General features: G+C 35.1%; 1 protein-coding gene across 4 annotated transcripts in view; it reads left to right on the forward strand.

Annotated features, from left to right (window-relative positions):
- The first annotated feature begins 12,089 nt into the window (after positions 1 to 12,089).
- The window catches only part of Nrx-1 (neurexin 1), a 276,011-nt gene continuing 264,465 nt past the window's right edge, over positions 12,090 to 23,635 (forward strand). For all 4 annotated transcript variants that reach the window (XM_018504691.1, XM_018504692.1, XM_018504693.1 and 1 more), the window contains exon 1: positions 12,090 to 13,161. In XM_018504691.1, coding sequence (XP_018360193.1) covers positions 12,559 to 13,161 — 603 coding nt within the window. In that variant the 5' untranslated portion in view covers positions 12,090 to 12,558. The remainder of the gene's footprint in view (positions 13,162 to 23,635) is intronic.

Consider the following 23,635-nt stretch of genomic DNA (forward strand, 5'->3'; position numbering starts at 1 on the left):
GGAGCTTTATTATATCTGTAGATTTTCTCCGTACGGGGATTTATTCGTGACACTAGGATTGCATTGCTAGCGAAATGCAAAATGAAAATTTATATTTTGTTTCTGTCACACTGTTGTTTTTAACTCATCATTGGTATGCACCTTCCGATAAAGCATAGCCAGCATAGCGGTGCAATGCGATGAAATCTACAATGTTCGGAGTAACCCAATTACAGCGATCACGTCTCTTTTCTTTTTAGAATTTCCCGCTTTTTTCTCGCCCCGATTTTTTTCCATTATCCATTTGTTGGGTAATGGTTCTTGTCGAATATATTTCAAGAATTCATCGTGAAAATATTCAAAGAATCCGGAGCACGGAAACGAGCTGTATAGAAGATTGTAACAAAAGTTGTTTTTATCGGTTAATAATCGGTTTTCAATTTTGAGTCTGAAGTGGATGAGCATGAAAAATCCGGGATATATCGTTAATGTAATTTTTTTTCCCCCAGAGTGTATATCCACATTGCGCCGCGTCACGCTATGACAAACATGTCCCTTTTTTTTTCACCTATCTGATTTCGTACTGGTGGAGACAGAAAACGCGCGGGAAGCACGTAGTGCAAGAACAAATGTCACATCGAAATAAAAACTTAGCATCACGGTTTGATTAACGGCTTCGCCTTCGATATCGATTTCTCGATCCTGCTGACAATTCGTGCTATTAAAACGAATGAGGACATTATCTTACGTCGCGAGAGTATCGATTCGACACGAAAAACTTGATCTCGAATCGCTTTTCTCAACCGAATGAGTTTTCCGGTCCGCTCTTGACGGTGATATGGGGGCGGCAAGTTTTTCGTTACGATTTTCGTTGCGCATCCTTCTCGTTTTTGTCTTCTTCATCCGTTCTCCCCCCCCCCTCCCCCCCTTTTCTCTCTTTCCCATTCCACTTTTTTAATCGACAACAAGCCATTGCGGGGCTACACAGTTCGATCGCGGCTGCAGTTTCAATTGAATTACGCAGAGTTCGAGGGTCCGATCGTTCGGTACGCGAAAAGTTTCGCGTGCGGATTGAATGTTCGTGCGGATGCGGTCGGGGGTGTAACAACGTATTCCCCTCTCACGGATGTTACAATGGTTAACTAGCGGTGGAAGCGACCGTGAATACGCCGAATTGCCTTTGCGATAGGTTCCATCGCCAGGAACAACGCGAGAGGGAAACGCTGTTCGTTTCGGGCTTCCGATTTCTTTGCGCTCCCTTTGTGTCTACCCCTCTCGTCTTCCGCAACCCTCAACGGATACCATAAATTTTGTTAAACTCTCGGTACCGCCGGTCTAACGATCCTATTTAAAAGAACTCATTAAAATCGGAAGATTTATAAGGGAGTGTGAATGTAACCGCGCTTTATTCTTTGTGTAGTTCGCTGTTAATTACGGCATCGTTTTTCTTTTTCATTCCACGAAATATACTCGAGAAATATTTTATTATATTAATTATCCATGCGTAAATTATCAGTGCAAGAAATTTATTTGCGTGTACGAAAATCCAAATAAACTATTGTTTTTTAGTTAAAATAAATTGAACGCCGCAAATTTTGAAGATGTAGGCTATTTAACTTTGGAAAAAAACACTTTCGTCTGTTATTTTTTTTTGTGTAGAAATTTTGCATATATTAATGAAATGTATAGAAAAAAGATGCAAGAAAATTTTAACCGTACTAAATTGATTCGGTAGAATATCGATGGTTGCCAGCCATCTCTCAAATTCTCCATTTCGTGACTCGCGGCGACGGGAATTTCCATTTCTCGTTTTGCAGTTCGGCAGGTTGCGAAATTCTTTAGTCGGCATTTCATGGCATTTCGCGGTCGCAGTATATATTGTTTTTTTTCCTCTCGATCTTATAGAAAACTAATAAATCCCCGTATGATTGCTCGCATCTGCATCTATGCTCGTCTCGACGGGCGGGCCGCAATTATTGCGCTCCGCCGACCGCAACCGACTTTCAGCATCGCAAAACTTCACGAGGTCGACGATCCCGTTTCTCGCTGCATTGCCACGCCGAGGGTGTTATACAGGGTGTTACCAAAATTCATGGACTAACTTTCCAGGCGTATCATTGAATCGATGAAGCAATAGTTTGCAGAACCTCGTTTTCTCAACGAAAATAATTAGTTATTTCGAGAACGCCAATATGTTAATAGCTATCACATTACCATAATCGCGAACGAGAGAATATCCGCTTAAGAATTTTAGCAACATTCTGTACATAATGCGACTTATTTTATCAACCGAGTGATAAAACGTAACCGCCCCGGTTTGAATAGCGAAAAATAAATGGAAGCAGCACAGCGGAACGATAGCTTTAGGATGCGGATGTAGAACGAGAAAGAGGATGGGGAGAAACTGGGGAAATAGTTCCTGTCGAAACCACGCGACAGAAACGCATATCATTGACCCATCCTTTCAATTTCTCATTTTCTCGGTATCGTGAGGGGAATCGATGACTGCGAATAATGCCACATCGATTCCTCTTATACGCGTCGGGTAAATTTTGAAAGTACAGCTGTTGGCACATCTCTTCCTATAATTTACTTTCTCGAAACGAGTATTTTGGCGACGTTGAGAAAACTTACGACAGAGATTCGTTCAAAAGACATAAATAAATGATAAAAATTTGGCAGCATTGCATGGGGATAGAAAATTTTCTGACATTTATAACTATAATATAGTAAAATAATTAGCTATCGTGTCTCCAGATGGTTGAAGGAGCTTTATTTTTGTAGTTATTACTGTTACAATATTTATAGTAATAATTATATTTACATCTATATTTTTTCCAGCAGAATTTTTTTTTAATTTAAAACTATAAATATAATTATTAATACTGATATTATAGCGATAAGAATTATAAAAATTGTGCTCCTAATCATTATTTTATTATGCAATTATCAAGCGACGCGATAGCGTCGCGACGTCAAGTGCATAAAAATATAAAACGGGCCGCTTGATCGCTTGACGTGTGAACGTCATTGCGTATATGTTCGTGCCGTTGTCAAATTCGTGAAGCTACCAACTTTATCTGGAGTTTTGACATCAACAAACTTTAGATTAAAATTACTCAGAAACTACAACCGCAATAAAAAAAACCTACAAATATTTTTATTATATAGAGTAAACTAGGGTATTATGGCCATACGGAAAAGATGGCTATAGGCCATAATTTCTCCAATAATTGATAAATAGTGCATTTTTATAGTCATTCTTAAAGATAATCAATATTTACAGTAGTTCATATGAGTACACTGTTCAAAATAACAATATTATAAATATTATCTAATATTTTTTCTTTCAACTATCTGCAAAGTTTTGCACGTGTCTGCTAAAAATTGTTATAATGTCTAATAAATTACAATTAAGTTGCCATAATCAACATTACATACACAATAAAGATACGTAAATTGCAATGTGACCTATAATTAATACTTTTATTTTCACTATTTATTTATAAATACTATGGCTATCTTTCTTAACGTGGCCATTTTTTCCCTAAAAATCAGATAAGATGGCCAATGCATACTTTGTAATATTTTGATAAAATTAAAGTTCTGTCAAGTATTTTCTCTTTAATTTCGATAGTATTTGTTAAGCTTCAGTGAAAATAATATCCAAAATATTGTTAAAAAAGTAACAAGAATAAATGTATGTTGTTTGCATTTTAAAAAACTATGACCCTAATGTTATCGGCATCTTTCGATTGCGATCAGTTCGAATAAAATTGTTGCAGCCGATATCGAGATCTGAAAGTCGGGTCCCAAAAAGGGACTAATTTAGATTTTACACGATTAGCAAGCAATTATTAATATCTCTTCTTTGTTGAATTATTATTTTCATGTATTGTGTATGTCGAAAGAATAAATAGGTAAACCTGGAATTCTATCATTATAAAATCGCATTTGTCCATTCAAAATATGATGCGTTTCGAGACTTATTTATTGCTTTTTTTCGTATAAAATATCTCTCGTATATTCGACACAAAATTTGTTCGCGGTGAAAGATTAAAAGCAGGATACTTTCTGTCAATTTAAATAATAATTGCGAAATTGCGGACCGGTGATTTTTGTATTCAACTAACGATATTGCGGTCGGTTTTAAAATTTCGACGCGCTATGCCACACTGCACTGTGTGCGCGTGTGCTATCTTTAACGCTGAAAATAATTCCTGCAAAACAGACTCGTACACGCGATACCAGCGATACGTGTGCAGATAATACGCGCGTATAGTATACATATGCAGCTAACTCGGAAATCCGAAAAAATGTGTTTACAACCGCGTTCAATCATAGATTAAAAGCGGATAAGGGAACGTCCTACTTTTCCCTTCCTCTTCTACTATCTCGGAGTAAAAATCGCGCGATACGAGCTTCGATCCATCGGAGTGAACATCAATTAATTAAACCTGATGCAATTAATAACGACGATTCATTTGCGATACACTCTGCGACGACAGGGAGATATTATAATTTCTCTGTCAATGTTAATTAATTCCTGTACTAATATATTGATTATTGTTTCGCGCCACTGGTTTGTGAGTTAATTCGCCGACTGTCCTTTGTAAATATAAATACTGAATAATGTATCTAAGCGCGTCACATGCAAAACATGATTATACAATGGTGTGAAAAAATTTTAACATTTGACTGTTATCAAGCACGCGACAAATTTATGATTGCCAATAACACCATACTAGAGTTGAAGGACAATAACGACGACAAAGAGGAGTTGTGCGAAGAAGGCCGGGAAAAATTAAGTTTCCAGGACGGCTCTGATGAAGCTTTCCAGAGCATCTGGCACTCTCGTTAGACCGTCAAGAATTGTTCTGTTCACGTCGTCTCCAAGTCGCGCGCATTCTGGGTTATTGGTATTTAAATTTCTTCCATTTCGCGGGAATGGCGTTGTCGGTTGTAGGTTAATTACACACCTACGTGACCGCGTGGGACGTAGTAATTATATTGTCGCCGTGAGCACGAGCGACTTCGAATGGTGGAGATAATAATGGGGCCCGCGCCTCGATGTCTCTCGAGCGAAACAAATTGCACGCGTATTTTTAAAGGGCATGTACGGAGCGCAATGAGTTTAGAATGATGTTTTGATTGTGAACGATTTGACTAATTGCTTAATTAGTTTCACATAAGATCATCGTTCGCGACTTTTAAGAGGAATTCAGTAGTATAGGTAAGTCACGGGTCAGACATGCAGAGGGCTTGGTTAAGAAGGATTAAAGCCATTTTCGCTGCCAGCGTTCCTTGCATTATGATAGTCGCTCTGGATATAAAGCTGTCAAGATTTCTCTCTGGCACAAGTTTTCTTTTGTGCGTACTTACTTAATAAAGAAACGCGACAATATTAAAGCAGGGAAAACCGTACTTGTGTTACCTTTCCAGATGAAATTTAACTCAACAAAAGCTTTTGACAAGTGTTTTATCCGTATTATATGTATAATCAAATTAGATTTACATAAGTAATATAAACTTTTGTAAAATTGTAAAATTATTGTAATTTGAATAATTGTGTAATATAATACTTTTAACCATCAAATTTCTTTCTCTACCTTCGATTTAAAGTTGACTATTGCATTTAGCTATTATATCAAGTTATATGAGAAAAAGCAAATATATTTTCTAAATAATATAAAAATTAAATAATCTTCATACTAAATTGTTCTTGAAATTTATACTATTTATTTATTGCTTACATTTTTTCGTCAATGTTAATTAAATTTCTGTAAATTTTTTTTCAAAAATGTTTAATAGTTGCAAAGCTGTAACATGGAATATCTAAATATGGCGCTAAAAACCTTATCTTCCTTACGTTTACTTCAACAACAAAAATATTTGCGAGGAAATCGATAGCGTTCATTTCATAAAACGATATTTCGTCAACGTTGCGCGAAAACACGCATTACGAGATTAAAACAAACGGCCGGAACAGATAAAAACGTATACAGTTGCGCACTCTTTATTTTGGTCGGCAAACAAATTGTGCGCAGTGATACTCTCCGCAAACAATGTAGAAGAAAAAAATAATAGACATCCACTGTACTCGGCTTGACACAGTTTGAGAGGGTTCTTCCTTAGTATCTTACGACAACTTTTTGCAAAATTTTGCTAGCTGAACCGGGAAGATGGGTCAGGCATGGGTCGATATTTGTTGGAAACGCGGAGAGACGCGTCCTTACATATTGTCCTGCGTTATCGTCGAAGTTTCCTAGCATTTTCGATTCTATTCCGCACGTATGCATGTGCTTCGTATATCGGGTGAACAAACAGAAATTTAAGAAAAATTTAACACAACTCGGAAGTGTTCGCGTATCTGAAATCAATTAAATGTTTATTTACGTAAAAAATATATTTATTTAAAAAAATTTGTATATTTATTTGAAAAATTTCTTATATTTAATAATGTATTTTATAACTTGAAATATTATTTATTTAAATAAAAAATGTTTTTGGTTTAATAAAGAAAATTAACTTAAATTAAAGATATAATTCTTCTGCAATTATATAAAAATATGAATTAATAAAAAAATGAAATAGAATAATATGAATAAACTTATTCTTTATATATAATTTTAGTTATATCTTGTATTTTAAGAACTAATACATTCATATAATATCGATTGATATATAGAATAGACTAAGCACCGTGATAGTCAAATCTAGAATGAGAAATAGTATACCTATAAAGGGCCTGTCTCTCTTGTTAGCATCTCGTACCGATTTTTTCTTCCGTTAAATCACTAACGAGATGCTATTAAGACTGTTAAAGAATCCAATTTAATACTAGAAATTATTTATTTTGAGTATTAAAAGTAATGAATAATAGTGCTTTTAATACACAATATAAGTAATTAAGTAATTATTATATTCCAATAAAATTTCTGTAAAGAGAGAAATAAAACAGGCTTCCTATGTAGTATTTCTACAGCAAACGCGTGTTTGACTGTTGCAATGTTGCATTGTTCTATACCAATACTAGAATAGAATAATACCAGAAAAATAATAGTAGAAAATTTTTGCTTCTAGTAATGCTTCGATTATACGTTAGAATATAAAGAACGATTTTGCGATCGAAGGAATGTTTCGAATAAAATTTTTACAAATTTTTCCTTGTATTCCGACTATTTCTTGGAATTTCATCTATGCTGTGCATACCAACGATACGTGCAATCTATATGCCTTGCCTGAACGAATCTGACATTTCTATCTGACCACCCGGTACTAGCACAACGGACGAAACTCGGGAGTCACAATCGGGACATATTTTCCAATGCGAGACGGCCCGGGGATGTCGGTGTACATTCGACGAAAACTTTTGCAACTCGAGCGTGAACGGTCTTTCTGTCTTGCAGCGTTTTCCAAAGTACCGCGAGCTATCAGGTAAACACATCCGTTGGATCGACCTACTTGGACAGGATTTAGGGGACGGTTTACTGCGATCCATCAATATGGTGGACACTGTCCGACGGATAAAATACTAACGAGAAACAAGGGAAAGAGACGCGTGAGCAACGATTCATCTTACGTGCAGATGACTTAAGGGTCCATGTCGTCTTGATCTAATAATATAATTATTCTCGCGGGACTAATACATCGTCGACAAGTCAACAATAACGACATATCGATTAGGTCGATGAGTGATTTTAAAAGAATTAAGGCGAGCTTGGAGATAAATGGTATTGTATGTGATTTTTATCATTTTTGTCAGCAAAAACAACCCGACGATAACGTATCGGTCTTCGATATTCCTTGATACTCTACATTCCCGATTTATACAGATGCGATATTAATATACAGGTATCCTACGTTGGTTAATACTTCGAATCCGGAGAACGTTTAACATCACGGTGGGATTTGCAGTGTACCCCCTCTGGACTCAAAGTGTTAATTATACTGAACGACACGGACTAATGGGAGCTATTATCTCGAGGATATCGCATACGAGCATTAAATTAGCGTTAATGATAATCAACTGTCATAATTGATGTATGGTCTATTTTCCCTCCTTCTAAGGCTGCGGTATAATTTTCATTCTCATTAATTGCCTGCGAGTCTAAATGATAGTAATAGAATTATCAATCTATTTGCAGTATTAATTAACTAAGAAGCTTCTTGAAAAGGAAAGATCAACGAAGGGTATCGAGTTATACATCTTTTATTTGGTCAAAGTGAATTTTGATGCTCAATAATATTTATATGCAAAGCAAATCTATTTTTCAATTCTATAAACTGCGCTCTGATTCGGTTTGTCGAATTTGAAATGCAATTATGAATTAAAACTGGAAATAATATCAGAACTAATAATCGTCAATTTAATAATAAAGCTAATAAGTATCTTAAAACACAGCAAAAAATTTATTACAAAAAATATCACAAATGATAACGATAAATTGATAAAACGTTCGGAAAAAGTCGTGAGTTCCAGGTTCAAAATCTGGTTGAAATGATACATTTTCGCAACAAGTTCTTTGTAGTGTTTTAAGATGCTTATTAGCATCGTTATTGAATTGACGATCAATATAATTTGTACATTTTTAGCTTCAATTTATGATTTCAAGTCTGACAAACTGAATCAATGCAGTTCAAAGAATTGAAAAATGTATTCGTAAATTTACATATGAATATAGGATTCTTTTTCTCTTATCTTTAATCCTATCAATCTAATTTCCGCTTATAATTGTTATATATCCTTATTTTTCACAACGTTATTAGATACATTTTGCAAGGTTGATAATAAACGCGCAAACTGTATATTTTGTACGAGCTCAGTTTTCGCAACGCAATGGAAAAATCGCAGACTCGGGTCGACGTCGAAAGCACTCGACGGCTCCTCGAATTTCTGACCAGACAAAATCGCCGTTCACCATCTCCCGATTCGTGTTGTATCGTCCTTACGAATCGACGCTTTCTGCCAAACAGACACACGATGCTTTCTCAGCATTGAGTCGCGCACTTTTTCACCTTTCGATTGACATCTACACCTATCTCTCTACCACTCGGTCCGGGGAACCACCTTTACGAGGTACCTTCGCGCAACATCTTCTTGTTCAGTCACCATTTCTTTTATTTTGGCAGCCGAATTTCACCGCCCCACCCATCCTCTTTTCGCTTCCGTCATGCCATTCCATCTTTCACTTATTTAATCGATGCGAGCGATCCAATTTTCTCGTTTCGTTAAATATTGAATTAATAGTGTAAATCAAGAACTAACGTGTTCCGGATTTATATAAATGGAGCTTTATTTATTCTTACGAGATTCGGTTATAAAGATATATTATTAGAATAATATTAGATTATTAAAAATTTTTCATTATTCTACTCAAAACCTGTTATGTATATATATATTCGAGTTACATTAAAATAAAGCACAAATAAAGTCAGTGAAGCAGGAAATATCGCAGTATTCTTTCAACAAAATAGTTGTTTTATCTATAATGTTTCTCATTCATTTGATAAATAGATATACATGTATGGAAAACTCTGAATAATAATTGTAAATGTTATACAATACTGTTTTAACATAGTTCTCCCTCTTTCTCTTTCGTATTTCACATCTCTTAATGGAAGATAGCAAAACATTGTTTTCTATTTCCGAAAAAAAAAGAAAAAAAAAAGAAAAAAGATATAAATATATAAAATGTCTTTTTTCAAAAACTTTCACATAACTCTCTTTTTGATAAAAATATTTAAAATTGGATATTCGACGTGATCAATGAATTTGCAATACGAAAGTTTCATGATTGCATTTCTCCATTAATCACTTTGTCGGTATCGATCGATGATCCATAAAATGTTTCTCAGGTGGATCAACGGTCCTAGGAACGCGCTTCGCTCATTAAGAATTTCTTTCGCTTTCAGATCGAAGGGTTGTTGAACAATTTTTCCGCGCTCCTCGTCGCTAATGTTCTCGCTGGAGGAGCAAATCTGAGAGCGCAACCCCTTCCCGCCCCAGTAGATACGCACCAGCACGTTCCTTCATCTCTCCGCGCCCTCACCTGCGTCCTAGACTCCTAGCATTATACAACGGACAGACAGACAGGCAGGCAGGCAGGCACCGACGAAGAACAACCCTCTCGCACCACCGTAACCCTCTCTTTCTCCTCCGGTCTTCTCCCTCGACGCGCGGCTGCGCAGAGGAACGGCGCGAGGCGTCGGCGTCGACGTCGTCGTCGGCGTCGGCGTCGGCGTCATGCCGGGGGCGTCGCACCATCGTCGTCGGCAGCGAGCGTCTCGACCGAGCATCGCTTCGTCTCGCTAGGCTAGTATCAAGCCGGGAGCCGTCGAGAGGGTCGATCCATCTCCGGGGAACGGTCTACTGATCGCGACCAGCAGCCACGACAAGAAACGGTGAACGGGATTTTACGTGGTTCGCGCGCGTTGTTCCGACGTGTACGTTCGATTTCGCTGAAGCTTCCGGGTGGCGAGAGAAAGAGCGAACGCGCACGAGAGAGAGGGAGAGAGAGGGAGGGAGGGAGGGAGGGGAAGAGAGAGAGAAGGAAAAATGGAGCGCGCGGCCGGATCGATCGCGATACGAACGGATGGCTGACTCGAGAGTGAACCGCGAGCAAGTAGCGTAGTCGTCTGACTCGACCCGACGTGCAGGATCCGTGCTGTGCTCTGTCGGCGCCATTGAAACGCCACCACGAGCTCGTCACGGGGAAAACGACGACGTCGCGAACGATCGTCGAGTGATCATCCCCCGGCATCTCGCGATTCTGCGTTGCGGACAGCGGAGAGGGAGGGACAGAGAGCCTGGTGTGTGGTGAAAGTGCTCATCGCGTGATTAGGTCGAGGTCGTGTCGCTCGTCGCAGGGACCCGCTCTCTCTCCATCCCGGTTGACCTTCGGTGCCGGGGATGAAGCGCGAAATCAGGTGACGTTCCACGCGATTCGGATTGACTTGCTCGAGCCACTCCGCGAGCAATTCCGAGACGTGTATCCCGCCGAAAGAGCCGCGGTGAAAGTGTGTCATCGACGCGAAGCGTTACGAGGTGACTTTCGAGGTTTAGATCGCGACTACGGAGATCCTCGACGCCAAGTCTCGATATCTCGACATCGTCACAGTCGTCCTTTACATTGTTATGCGCAACCTATTTAAGGATTCTTTAACATACGGAAGCTCTCGAAGAAACAGCGCAAGAAAGTCGTACCAACGATCTTTTGAAAATTATTGAATTTTCCATATCCTTATCTTCTCGAGATTGCCCAGTCTAGATTCACAAATGCGCAATTAAGAGACTCTCTCAGTAAATAATGTATATACGTCATTTATTTTGTCACTGATTTCTGAAGAGTTAACTTCTTTACTCCTTGTGCTTCGATGCTACTGACAATGATTCTACCAGTGGAATGAGTCAGAAGAAATAACTGATCGTCTTTTAAAAAAATCAGAATCTTGGAGGAAACGAGGAAAGGCATTAGATGTGTCTTGTGACGGATTGTAAAGAAAGTCGCGCTCTGTGAGACATCTGAGCAAAACGTCGATACTTCTTCTGCTCCATCGAACACACTTTAGTGACTGTGATCGATATTGATTGATTTTCCGTAAAAATATAATGCTGGTACTAAGAGATTGAACTTTGCTGTAATTGAACAACGTATTAAGTATTAAATCTAACTGATGTTCTTCTCTCGGAGAGGAAAGCACGTCATTCTCTAGCCTCAATCTCTGGTTTAAATTGTGTACATATAATAAACGTGATTAAAGCGCTTATTCCTCGAGAAACTTTTCGTTATCGATTGGTGTACATTATACGCGCGTTAAAGAGACACAAATATTGTGGATTCTCTCATTGCGTTTTCAGTGTTTTTAGAGTGAACTAGGGAAGTAACTTACGAATCTTGATGCGTCCAAATAACAGACTGAACTTGAAATTGAAGACATATCCAGAAATATCGACTTTTATGAAAATAGTGAACGAATTTCATGCCAACTGAAATAATTCTATTTGAGATAAGATTTAAAAAAGGGTATCATTTTACGAATAATTACTATATCAAAGTTTTCATAAGTATTTATTGTTGTAATTTTCTCGAAAGGGGGATCATCTTAATATTAAATAACAAAGATAAAAATGCAATTTGGAACGAGCGTGTCCGATCACTATCAAGTTCATTAATTTTTCGAGACGATATTGGAAACGACTTTCCCGCTCGACGAGTTTATTCAGTGAGAGCTGTGAGAGCTCACGAGAACTCGAGAAACAATCAATCGGAGGCACTTTAAGGATAATTTATACGGAACAAAAAAAGAGGAAAAGAGAGAGAGATATAGACGAGTACGCACGAGCAGCGCGTACGATCACAAAATCGCATATCACACCCAACCCACGCACGATTCGCGCGTGCGTGCTCACGTGCTCACGGATGCAACCGGGTGGTGCAACGTGGCCAGCATCACGCACCCACGCTTCGAGCGCCCACGCGAGATGCGTATGAGCGCGTGACGTCCTTCGTCACACGAGAACGGCCCGATTGAGCGAATGAACAGAATCTAGCGGGAGATCCAGTCCAAGAGTGAATCATGCGTCCCACGCTTTTGCCGGCGCCGCTTCTACTGGCGGTGCTGCTCGCCTGCCAGGTGGCCCGCTGCTTCCTGCTGGAGGGTTCCGCGACGAGCTACGCACAATTTCGCAAATGGAATGCCGGCCTGAACGGCACCCTCGAGTTCGAGTTCAAGACCGAGCAGGGTAACGGGCTGCTACTTTACACGGACGACGGCGGCACTTACGACTTCTTCGAGGTCAAACTGGTCGAGAGCGCTCTCAGACTGAGGTACAATCTTGGCGGCGGGGCGCAGATTGTCACGGTTGGCCACGACCTCGGCGACGGCCACTGGCACAAGATACAGATCACCAGGTGCAACGAGAACACTACCCTAACCGTGGACGGTGTCGGCGCGGTCTCGACGTCGCGCGGCAAGGAGTTCGAGTTCGGCAAGCTCGCCGGGAACTCGGACGTCTACGTGGGCGGTATGCCTAGCTGGTACAACAGCAAGCTGACGCTGTTGGCGCTGCCTAGCGTGATATTCGAGCCAAGATTCAATGGATTTATTAGGAATCTCGTGTATGCCGACGGGGAGAATACTGTGCCCAGAAGGCAGGAGATGAAGAGTCGGGATGTCAAGGTATGTCAGAGTACTACCCATTTCTTTTTGTATCTACTTCGTTCGACGTCACGATGTTAGCTTCTCGATCTGTTTAAACCGCAAAAAAATATTTTACTGAAATTGTACGGAAAACGTACAATTCTATAAACGTAGATTCTAAATGCAGATTCGTGCTATCTTTGCGAATTCTTCATGGTACATTCACAACGTCAAGCATAGCCGATGACTCTTTTTTGTACACGGAGAAAATTTTATATTAAGTTTTAATACACAATTTTAAATTACACTTTACTAGTAATCTTGTATTTTCGATAGACTCTCACAACATGATTCCGACTTCACTTTTACTATGGTAATACTAATTTTTATCACATAAATAAAGTAATTATTTTGTTAAGCCATATTCTAACATAAAAACAGTTAATTTTTGCTATGAAAAAATGTAAAAATTACGTTATATTATTGTTTTTAAAAAAATAACTATAACATTTAAACTTATAATTTACATGAAGACCGCAGCTATTACCACATTATAATAATTTTAAATATAAAATTTTCTCCGTGTACAAATCTTGTTTCAAATCGTGACATAATTAATAAAATGATAATAGTATTAATATCATTATGTACAAAATTGCGTTGCGTTCATATTTTGTTTTTATTATTTCCTTAGTCGCTCGTAATTTATCATATGGTTTAATTTTTTTCGTGAAGAGGTAGATATTACCGTAATATATACGTGACCGAAATAAGAGGAAAGGGTCGTTCGCTGATCGAAAGTCGCTGGCAAATTGGGAGGGTGCCAATCATGATTGGACAGTCCAATTTAATAGACTACACATCCTACCAGTGCAATTAAGTCAATGGTACACAGAAAAAGCAGTAATACATAAAAGCAGTAAACAAATTAATATTTTGAATTTATTATTGCTTATACGTTAATGCTTTATGTTCTTCACTGTAATTGGCTGATTCGCTTCCAAGTAAACTGACATCATTTATCATCATTTTGACGTCAAAGTGACGACAAATAACGTCAACTACATGAGCTACTACTTACATCTTACTACTTAAGTTTTTCTGTGTGTCATTGGCTTTATACTAGAAAACAAAAATTCTATCTAAAGACCTGCGACATGGAATAAATTATTTATCAACTTAATATTTCTCCAATCTGAATTATTCTGTCGAGGAACATCGAGACGCATCTTTCTTCCAAGAATCTATTAATTAGTACGTAAATTGTTGCAAGCGACGTTTAAGATGCTTTTGTTATTCCGACAAAAAAACGTTATATATTATAACCTGAGAGTAGTGACTTGATTTTTTTAACGTAAATAGTTTTAACGAAAATAGTAAATTATTGATATTATAGTGTATATTATTATTTTCCAATTTACTAGTATTTGAGAACATGAATTTATTCACAATGTTTCGAAAAAAGCAAGTAGAAATCAAAAAAATATTAAACAAACAGAATTAGCCCAGTTGTATTTTGCTGTTATATTTCATCGGAATAAGTAAGTAAATAGTTTATTACGACAGTATTAAAAAAAACTAAAGATGTTAATTAATAAAATACTTTATTGCGAGTTTTCGATGGAATTGAATATTTAAAGCTTCTTAAAGAATAATTGCTAAAATCAAATTTATTAAACAATATCCATTGCATTTTACAATTTACATTTTCTCATCACCGCGCTGGGATAAAAAATAGGTTATTTCCGGATTAATGAAAAAATTTAGTGTTTATTTCTCATTCGTTTTTTATCCATTCGCTACAACCAATGGCAAAAACTCATCGAGGGAGGCCCATTATCTCGCCATAAGCAAAATTTTTTTAAGGTCAAATATGAAAAGATAGAACATTAAATTATTATTAAAATTACTACATACATTAAAAAAGTATTACTTAACTGGATTATTTAACTGGATAATTTATAAAACGTTTTATTTAAAATTAGTATAAAAGAAGAACAATATGATAGAATCTATATTTTTTGTATCTAGGAGCTTCTTAAATTGAAAAATATTTTGGGAATACCAAAATTGTTATAATTTCAGAAAGATTAAAAATATATATATTTTTTATTATGAATATTTTTGAAAATGAAGACTTTAAGAAGAGGGCATGGTCCCCATAATCGTCAGTGATTACAACGACATAACTAAAAAATTGACAATTTAAAATTTATAGAGAGAAAGAGAGAGAGAACGGAATATAAGGAAAAAAGTAGAAAGAACATACCTATTTTCATTCTTTTATAATTAAGATTACACTAAAATTACATTTCAAAATTAATATTACAAAATTTTAATACTTCAAAATGTTCAAATTCATTTTCTGGAAAACTTTGTTTTTTGAATCGTGTCGTGTTGTCGTCACAAATAAGCGATATTTTTCATCCCCTTTTTGGTCGCATTCGCACATCCTGTATTAAAGTTATAGTACAATATGAAATGCGAAGCGCGGAAGTTGTCTTCTTTCAACGAATCGATACACGGTAGTCAGAACAATACACGTTGTATAGCCAGCAGTGTCATTGGCTCCCGTGTGCAACACCGCGCGGCCAGTAGCTGAGTCAGAGGTTCATCGAGAGATTCCTCTTGACGCGCACTAACGCGAAAAGCGCGTATGCGTCCGCTCCGTCAGCGTAAAATCAAGACTTTCCCTATCGCGAATCGCGCGTACATAAGGGACTAAAAATAAATTCCTTTCATTTCAAAAGAAAGAAGACCCCCGTCGTTCCTTCTTTCTTTTCGCGCCGTTTTATCGTTTACTTCCGACGATCGATACTCCCTTCATTGTTCAGAGGCAACATCTTCGGAATAACAAAGTCTTTTCTTCCTTGATTTTGTGCGTGGGATAATTAGCAGACAGATATATATAATCCGTTCGTTCAAGTAAAAATTCCTTCCGGATACGCTTTTTCTATCTCCCGAGAATTTTACGAAGCGCTTGTCTACGCAAAGGTTTGTTTAATTGTTGGATATTTTATACGTATTCAGGAACTGAAAAGGTCTGTTTATTCATTTTTTTGTGCTGTAAAGCTCATTATGCTTTCTATGTCTAGTTACAAATTAAACTCTACGAAATAATATTGTAGTTGTTTCAATTTCTGACACTATAATTCTCTTTACTGTTATTTTAATATGATAATAATAATATCAACATTAACTTTTGAGCCTGTCTAAGAGAATTAAAACGACTTTCTTTCTTTCGGCTGTACAATACGTTCCATTTCAATGTGCCTGTCTGCTGGCGCCCCATGACAGAATTTACTACGTGTTACCATAGAATCGAGCTCGGTTCATATTTCTCTCAATGGCCGTCTGCCAAGAATTCCTCCATCTACTCTTCGGATATGTATCCCGCTTTATCCAAGTATTCCCGGAATCTTGTATCTCATTCCGAAAGTAATCTTGTACTTAGCAAATAGCAGTCAGACATGCTTGTTATTCTCGCGATGATAACCAACATCTCGATATCGAGAATACAAATTGATGTTTCTTTTTTATTTATATCGTGATGATAGAATTAGATATTTATAGGTACTATAATCTATATGAATGTTGTTATATAGCTTATGCAATATGAAGGTACATTAATTCATATACATTTTAAATTTCGAAGTATTAATATTAATTTACTAATACTTAAATTGAGAATCCAAACTATTTGTAATTTATGAAAAACACAGTTATAATTTGCAAAAAAGTTACTACAGTTGGCTAGCACTACAAAAACTCACTATTTAAAAGATTAAGGATACATTACATGTACTTTTTAACAGAATGAAAAAATTATGAAAATATTATAAATTTTTCTGTATTGTATTTGTGAAAGTAATACAAAAACTTCGGCGGTGATTTGAAAGAAAAATTATTTTTATATGAAGTAGATATTTTTAAAACATAATTAAATAATAAAATTTCTAGTTGAAAATTATAAAATTATACTGTTGAAGATAGATATTAATCAAATTTAACTGTTTCATATACAATTTATTTTTATACGGAAACTATAAATTTCCATTTCTAGTCACTTTTTCCAGAGACACTTCATACATTCTTAATTCTCAAATGTCATCGTACATCCATTGAATCCAATTCAACGTTTGTCAAAGTTTATTTATTACCATGCTTTAAACAAGGATCAATGTAATACTAATTTTTAGATTTTATTATTAGTTTTGATTAAAAATAGATAAATGATAGTCTAAACATTCAAAAAGGTTAATAAAAATATTTTCAAGATTAATGATTTCTTTACGATGTCAGTTAAGAGTTAAGTAAGGGGTATTCGTAAATTTAGTCACCTTGCTGCTCGATTGGTCACACGCGGTTACGAGGCGCGCATCCGTTTACGATTAGATAAGGCGACAAATCGAGAATATCCGTCAGGAGGATCACTATGCGATTGCCAGTACAACGATGTAACCCGGTCGACATTATCGTTCTCCGTACATCCATACGTGACGTTACGGCGACGCAGATAGATAACCTAGATTTATCAATGCGCAAGAAATTGTGGACAACACATTATTATTTAATTATTTCCCTCTCGTACGTATATAAAATAATAATTTCTGACAATTATCATCTGAAATTTATTAGTATTTTGCTAATCGAATTAATAAAGGAAGAAAATCAGGATCTTGCAAATTCATCATTTCCAAATTCCAGATATGCGAGTTGAGGATTCATATTCTATTATATTATAATAGAATACGTGTAGTAGAATAGCCCCAATTATCATTTTTTAATGGGCCCTTTCTTTTAAATCCGTTCTTGATTCTCTCATTGCAACTTTCGCCGTTTTACCTTGTCTCCTATTATATGAGCAGGGAAGAATGGAAGATAAACGAATTACGTTCGATAGAAAATCTTCATTTCCCGCGCGAAACGCTTCACCAACTGCCGCTTCGTATTAATATTATTTTTCTGTCGTTGATGTTGTAATGCACGCGCGACACGAAAAGCGATTACCAGACGTACAGGGAGTAAGGGCGATCAACGGGCTACAAATGACTGTCGTGAAAAAAGCGAGCAATTACTCGTAGGAAGCAATTATTTCGTACCTGTTACACCTTCACCATGACTATATCGCGCACAGAATGAATTAAACAGTCGTTAAGTAAATAGAGAGAGTGAGAAAAGGAACATTTATAGTGCTCTATATGATTGGATATCGAGCTAACAAATGTCGCTAATGTCAAATTGTAGAAGGGTTAATGTAGTGTAATTAACTTAAATGCCTTAAAGGCCTGTGTGTATGTGTTGTGTGTGTGTGTGTGTGTGTGTGTGTGTGCAGTATGGCTTTTTTTCAATACTTTTCCAATGTTTTTTCTATTATTTATAATTTTATTGTCAATAAAGTATATACATTTGCTTGGTACCGTTATATTCCTTAATGTCTGGTGTTACGATTGAAAAAAATTGTTTACAATATATTCATTTTTTTGAGAGTTATATGCAATTAAATTGGATTAGGTATACCATATCCAATATGTATAGTGTGGCGTTTAAGAATTAATTTTCACAAGAAAATGAAAAAAGTTTCAATCAATAATGTGCACAACATGACTAGAATGAATCATTCAAATTAAGAAAGCTCTAAAAATTGCATATTGAAATGTTTAAATAAATTTTAAACTTATTTAAACACAAATTAGTTTAAATTAATTTAAATAAAATGGTACTGTTCAAAAAACACGTTTTAATAACGTAACAAGCATGTCTTTAGCGCTTAGATATATCTACGGAGCTCGAGCTGCCGAGAGAACAAGCGAGGCAGTTACAGTTCGTCGCCGTTTAGGTGATTAAACGGATTAAACGAGAAGATAAATTAATTAATTTGCACGGGGAGCACTGCAGTAGCGAAACTATGAAATTCGTTTCGTGGTAACATTGTATCATTTCAAGGAATGCACGCGTGTCTCGAGTATTTGTACGCCCAGGTGGCTTTAATAATAGCTGCGTTTTCAAAGAACGGAAAGCAATCAAAATAGATCTTTATCAGATAATAATGTAGAGCGACAAGTCCGGTGGACAGTACAAATTGCAGGGTAGACACGTTAAAGCGCACTGTCGCACTCCAACTAGATGAAAATAATATATTGCACATGCACGACAAACACAGCATATACCAATGAAATGCTTAATTACTATATAATAAATGATTATTATTACGTATAAATGTATATAATATACAGTATATTCTGTTGTAACGTTTATAATTGTAAATATTAGGTAATTAGGAAAATTTGATCTAATTTTCGTATATCTCTTCGTTAAAAGTTGCAACAGTATTAAAATATTTTACTATAGTTCGCTAAAAAGGTAACAAACTTTGACTATCACTTAAATATAGAATTAATTGGCTTTCGCAAAGATATTAAATAATTAGAATAATCTTGAGAAGAGTGGTTATAGACAAACTACTCCATCTCGGATTATTTGAATTAACGAGAAGGTTAACAAGCGCTCCAATTTTAAGTGTCTCCAGTTTAAACAATTGTCCGGCTGCAAAACATGAATTATATTTAAAACATAGAACATAGTTTTTAAAATTCACGAAGTAAATTTAACCTTTTCGATGAATCTCAATCTGCTCGTTCACTTTATACATTTGACGATATTCAATATTTGCATTGAAGTCCAATATACAAATATCAAGAAGTTGCTGACATATCGAATATCGGCCATTCAACAACATGTTTTATCATTTTATTTATACAAGCAAAATATTAGATTTTTAAATGTAGAACAATCAAATTTTTATAATTATCTAATAAATAAATAACATTATTATAAAATGTAGTATCTTTCTATCACACAAATATATTCACTTAATGTAAAAAAAAATTGGATTAGGATGACGATTAATTCGCGATTATCCATCAATGTCGAAGAAAAAAAGTTGTTATAACAGCAATGTTATTCCTTATCGTTCTATTAATCACACTTATCTTTTTTCCTTTTGCTTTCCTAGTATTCTCAAAATCGTGACGTGAATTGAAAAACGCAAATATCTAAGCAATAGAAAATATTGCGCTTAATTAATTATGCTCGCTTGACGTAATCGCGGGAGCTTTTTTGTCGCCCAACCGTATTTCTTCGTATGTAATCATGCGTTGAGTGACGTAAATGACTACACACAACGTTTATTACGTTGACTACCACGATTAATGAATACGCGGATTTGCAGCTAATGAGATACGATATCACATTCCGCCACCTCGCAAACACGATTCTCGACAAAATACGCTCGCGTTGTATCGGTGTCGATATAATTTACATTAAGCATACCACAACAAAAATCGTGATGTAAAAAGGTAGTTGTTAAAACGTTCTTTCAATATTCATATATTAAATACGGTGTCCAACAAATTTCAATATCCGACAAATATCATGCAAAATATTATCATGAAAAATATTATGAAATGTTATTACGTTTTCAAGCATCTTAATTTGTCATATAAATATTAAGCACAAATCTGTATGGTGACTTACAAGACTTAAATTTCATACCAATCAAATCGATATGTTCGAAACTTGCTGATGCTTACGTTTCTCGTTACTTCGATGTGCTGCAAGTTAAAGTAATATGCGCGCAATGATATTTGGTCAGATGTATATGAGCGAGCTGAAACGCGCCACGATAATTAATCGAGAAACTCGTTAATGAGGGTGGTTGAATGAATTTCGTATACATGTCGAGATAAATATATATTCGTGTACATATTCTCAGAAATAACGAATACACGGTCGAGACGATGTCTCATAACGAGAAAGCACGTATATATATGGATAAATATCGTGCAGCCTCGTCGTGGAACAAACAACGATGAATGGAATTGCCCAGTTGCAAAAGTTTGCGTTTCTGTAACGATCCGCGTCTAATTAATTTTTATTGCATGTTTATCCTCGAGTTATCCGCCGGTGGTCGTCATAAAACATATAAGCGGCTTTGCATATTTATCAATTTTACCGCTGCATCATTTATCGTTTCGATATTCTCGTGGAAAAATTTTACACGAGAACGAAGACTATAATGCAATATAAATTTTTCCTAAGCTTTAATACATAAAAATTATATGTATTTATATTAACTTTTCGATAAAAAATAAGCTTACATTGAGAGAAATGTTTTAGTAAATAAAAAAGTAAGAAAGTTTTTGTTAGAGAAAATTATGTATATCAACAAAATAAAGGATTATACGTACCAAACAACATTTCTCTCAATGTATAATATCTAACTGAAATAATCTTGTTTAGTGTATACAGGGTGTCCCGACCTTTTTTGCCAATCACTTTTGTGTAGATAGAGCGGACTAAACTGAGTCGAAAAGTCCTCTACCATTTTGTAATTTTCGCAATAGTTAATAAGATATTAATTACTAAAAATTGCAAAATATTAGTCTCGAATAATGTTTTACTCAAATACTGTCAACTTTACAGAAAAACTGCAAGAAACAAAAATCATTTATTTTCTTCTCATAAGGTTCTGAGAATTTTTTCAGAATTTTTTATCAACTTTTTAGTACTGCATTTTCTTATTTTTATGAGAAAATACGGTATTAAAAAATTCCGAAAAAATTCTGAAAAAATTCTCAGAACTTTATGAGAAGAAAATAAATTATTTTTGTCTCTTGCAGCTTTTCTATAAAGTTCATGGTATTTGAATAAAAAATTATTCAAGACCAATATTTGGCAATTTTTAGTAATTAATACCTTATTATCTTATCCGTAGAATATTTTTCATGAAAAATTTGGAATTGTTTCGAATTGTGTATACCTAATATAAATTCTCATTATACACAAAAATTCGAAACAATTCCAAATTTTTCATCAACTAAGGAGTATATGCTCACGAATAATGCTAAAAAGAGCTTATAATCTTAACTAAATAGATATATGACTGCGAATTTGGTATTTATATTTATATTTATGTATCCAATGCGTGATTAATGTTGTAATTACTGAAGATGGCCAGATATTGGCCGAAACTTGAATATATTAAATATCACAGAAAACAACTTATGTCGTGGTTTTACCACTCTTTTTCTTCCAAAATTTTTAATTATAAACCACTTTTTATTTTTGATTATATTTTTTTATTTGCTTATTATTGTATTATATTAATTTATGCTCAATTCAAAATTCTAAATAAAGAATACAGTTTTTTAATTCATTTTAATGAATTAAATTTTCTTGATTACTGGAACTTAGGCTACTTGTAATACTATGTAAATATAAAGTAAAACAAATATTTATTTATACGTTTCATACTTATATACACATTACATACTTTTACTTTTAAAAATGACTCAAAATATAATTGGATAATATCTAATTGTTGCAGTAGATGGATTCACGAGGACTATTCGTAGAAAGATATTTATGCTATTAAAAATGTGTCTCAAAATTTATTTTACATGTTGTATAACTTAATCTATCAAAGTTATTACTTATATCCTTATAGTGTTTATATTACCTATATTATATATATGTTACAAATGTTTATTTTCATCACAAAAATCATTAATAATGTGTTCTTGCAATAAAAAAACAAAATAAATGTTATACTTAGTTTTTTTTTGTATGTAGCATATTATCCACTTTTCAGCACTTTCGTATTTCTTTATTTTTAATAACTAAAAATGAATATATTCGATTCCAATTATACACAAATAATAGATAAAGGATGGAAGAAAAAGATCAGTATGTAAAATTATTTTAAATTAAACAAATAATTACTGAAAAATCTAATTTCGCTTAAGTGTGGCATATTTCTCCCACTTACCCAATATATATATATATATATATAGAGTAAAATTAGGGATTATGGCATAGGCTACTAATATGGAATAGTGGCTTATTTTTTAAACAAAGCATTGCAATCTGGCGGCAATCGCTGAAAGTTATTGCAACTGTTATCAAACATGTCATAACAAGCAATGAACTCGGTCCGACCAACTATTTTGCTATAATTAACATTTATTCATTTTCGTTACGTCAGAAGATCCGGCAGCTTTTTCTAAAAAGTATTCTCACAAACTGAAGATAAATTTTTTTAATGCTTATATTGCACAGACGCTTTTAATAATGTTGCATGAACAATATTATGCAGATTAATTGCTATTTCAAACTATAGTTTATTACTACGGAAAGACTTTATTTGTCATATGACGACATGCAGGTAATGTGGAATACATCGAGGGTTGAGAACATGGAACAGATTCCATGCATGTTAGCAACTTATTCGTGATCAGATTAGGTTAGGTTAGATTGCAGCATGTATTCTATATCAGCTTATTTGCAATTTATCAGCTTATTCGCGATTTTTTATTTGTCCATGCGTAATAACGTTCGTAATGATGCTATTATATTTCTGTGTTATTGTACAATAAAAATTGAACAGTTTTCTATTTTTCTTGATCAGTTTATATAAATAAACAAATTTGGATTTCATTTATTGTGTTATTTA

This window comes from Trachymyrmex cornetzi, unplaced genomic scaffold (genome assembly GCF_001594075.2).
Source record: "Trachymyrmex cornetzi isolate Tcor2-1 unplaced genomic scaffold, Tcor1.1 scaffold18, whole genome shotgun sequence".
NCBI lineage: Eukaryota > Metazoa > Arthropoda > Insecta > Hymenoptera > Formicidae > Trachymyrmex > Trachymyrmex cornetzi.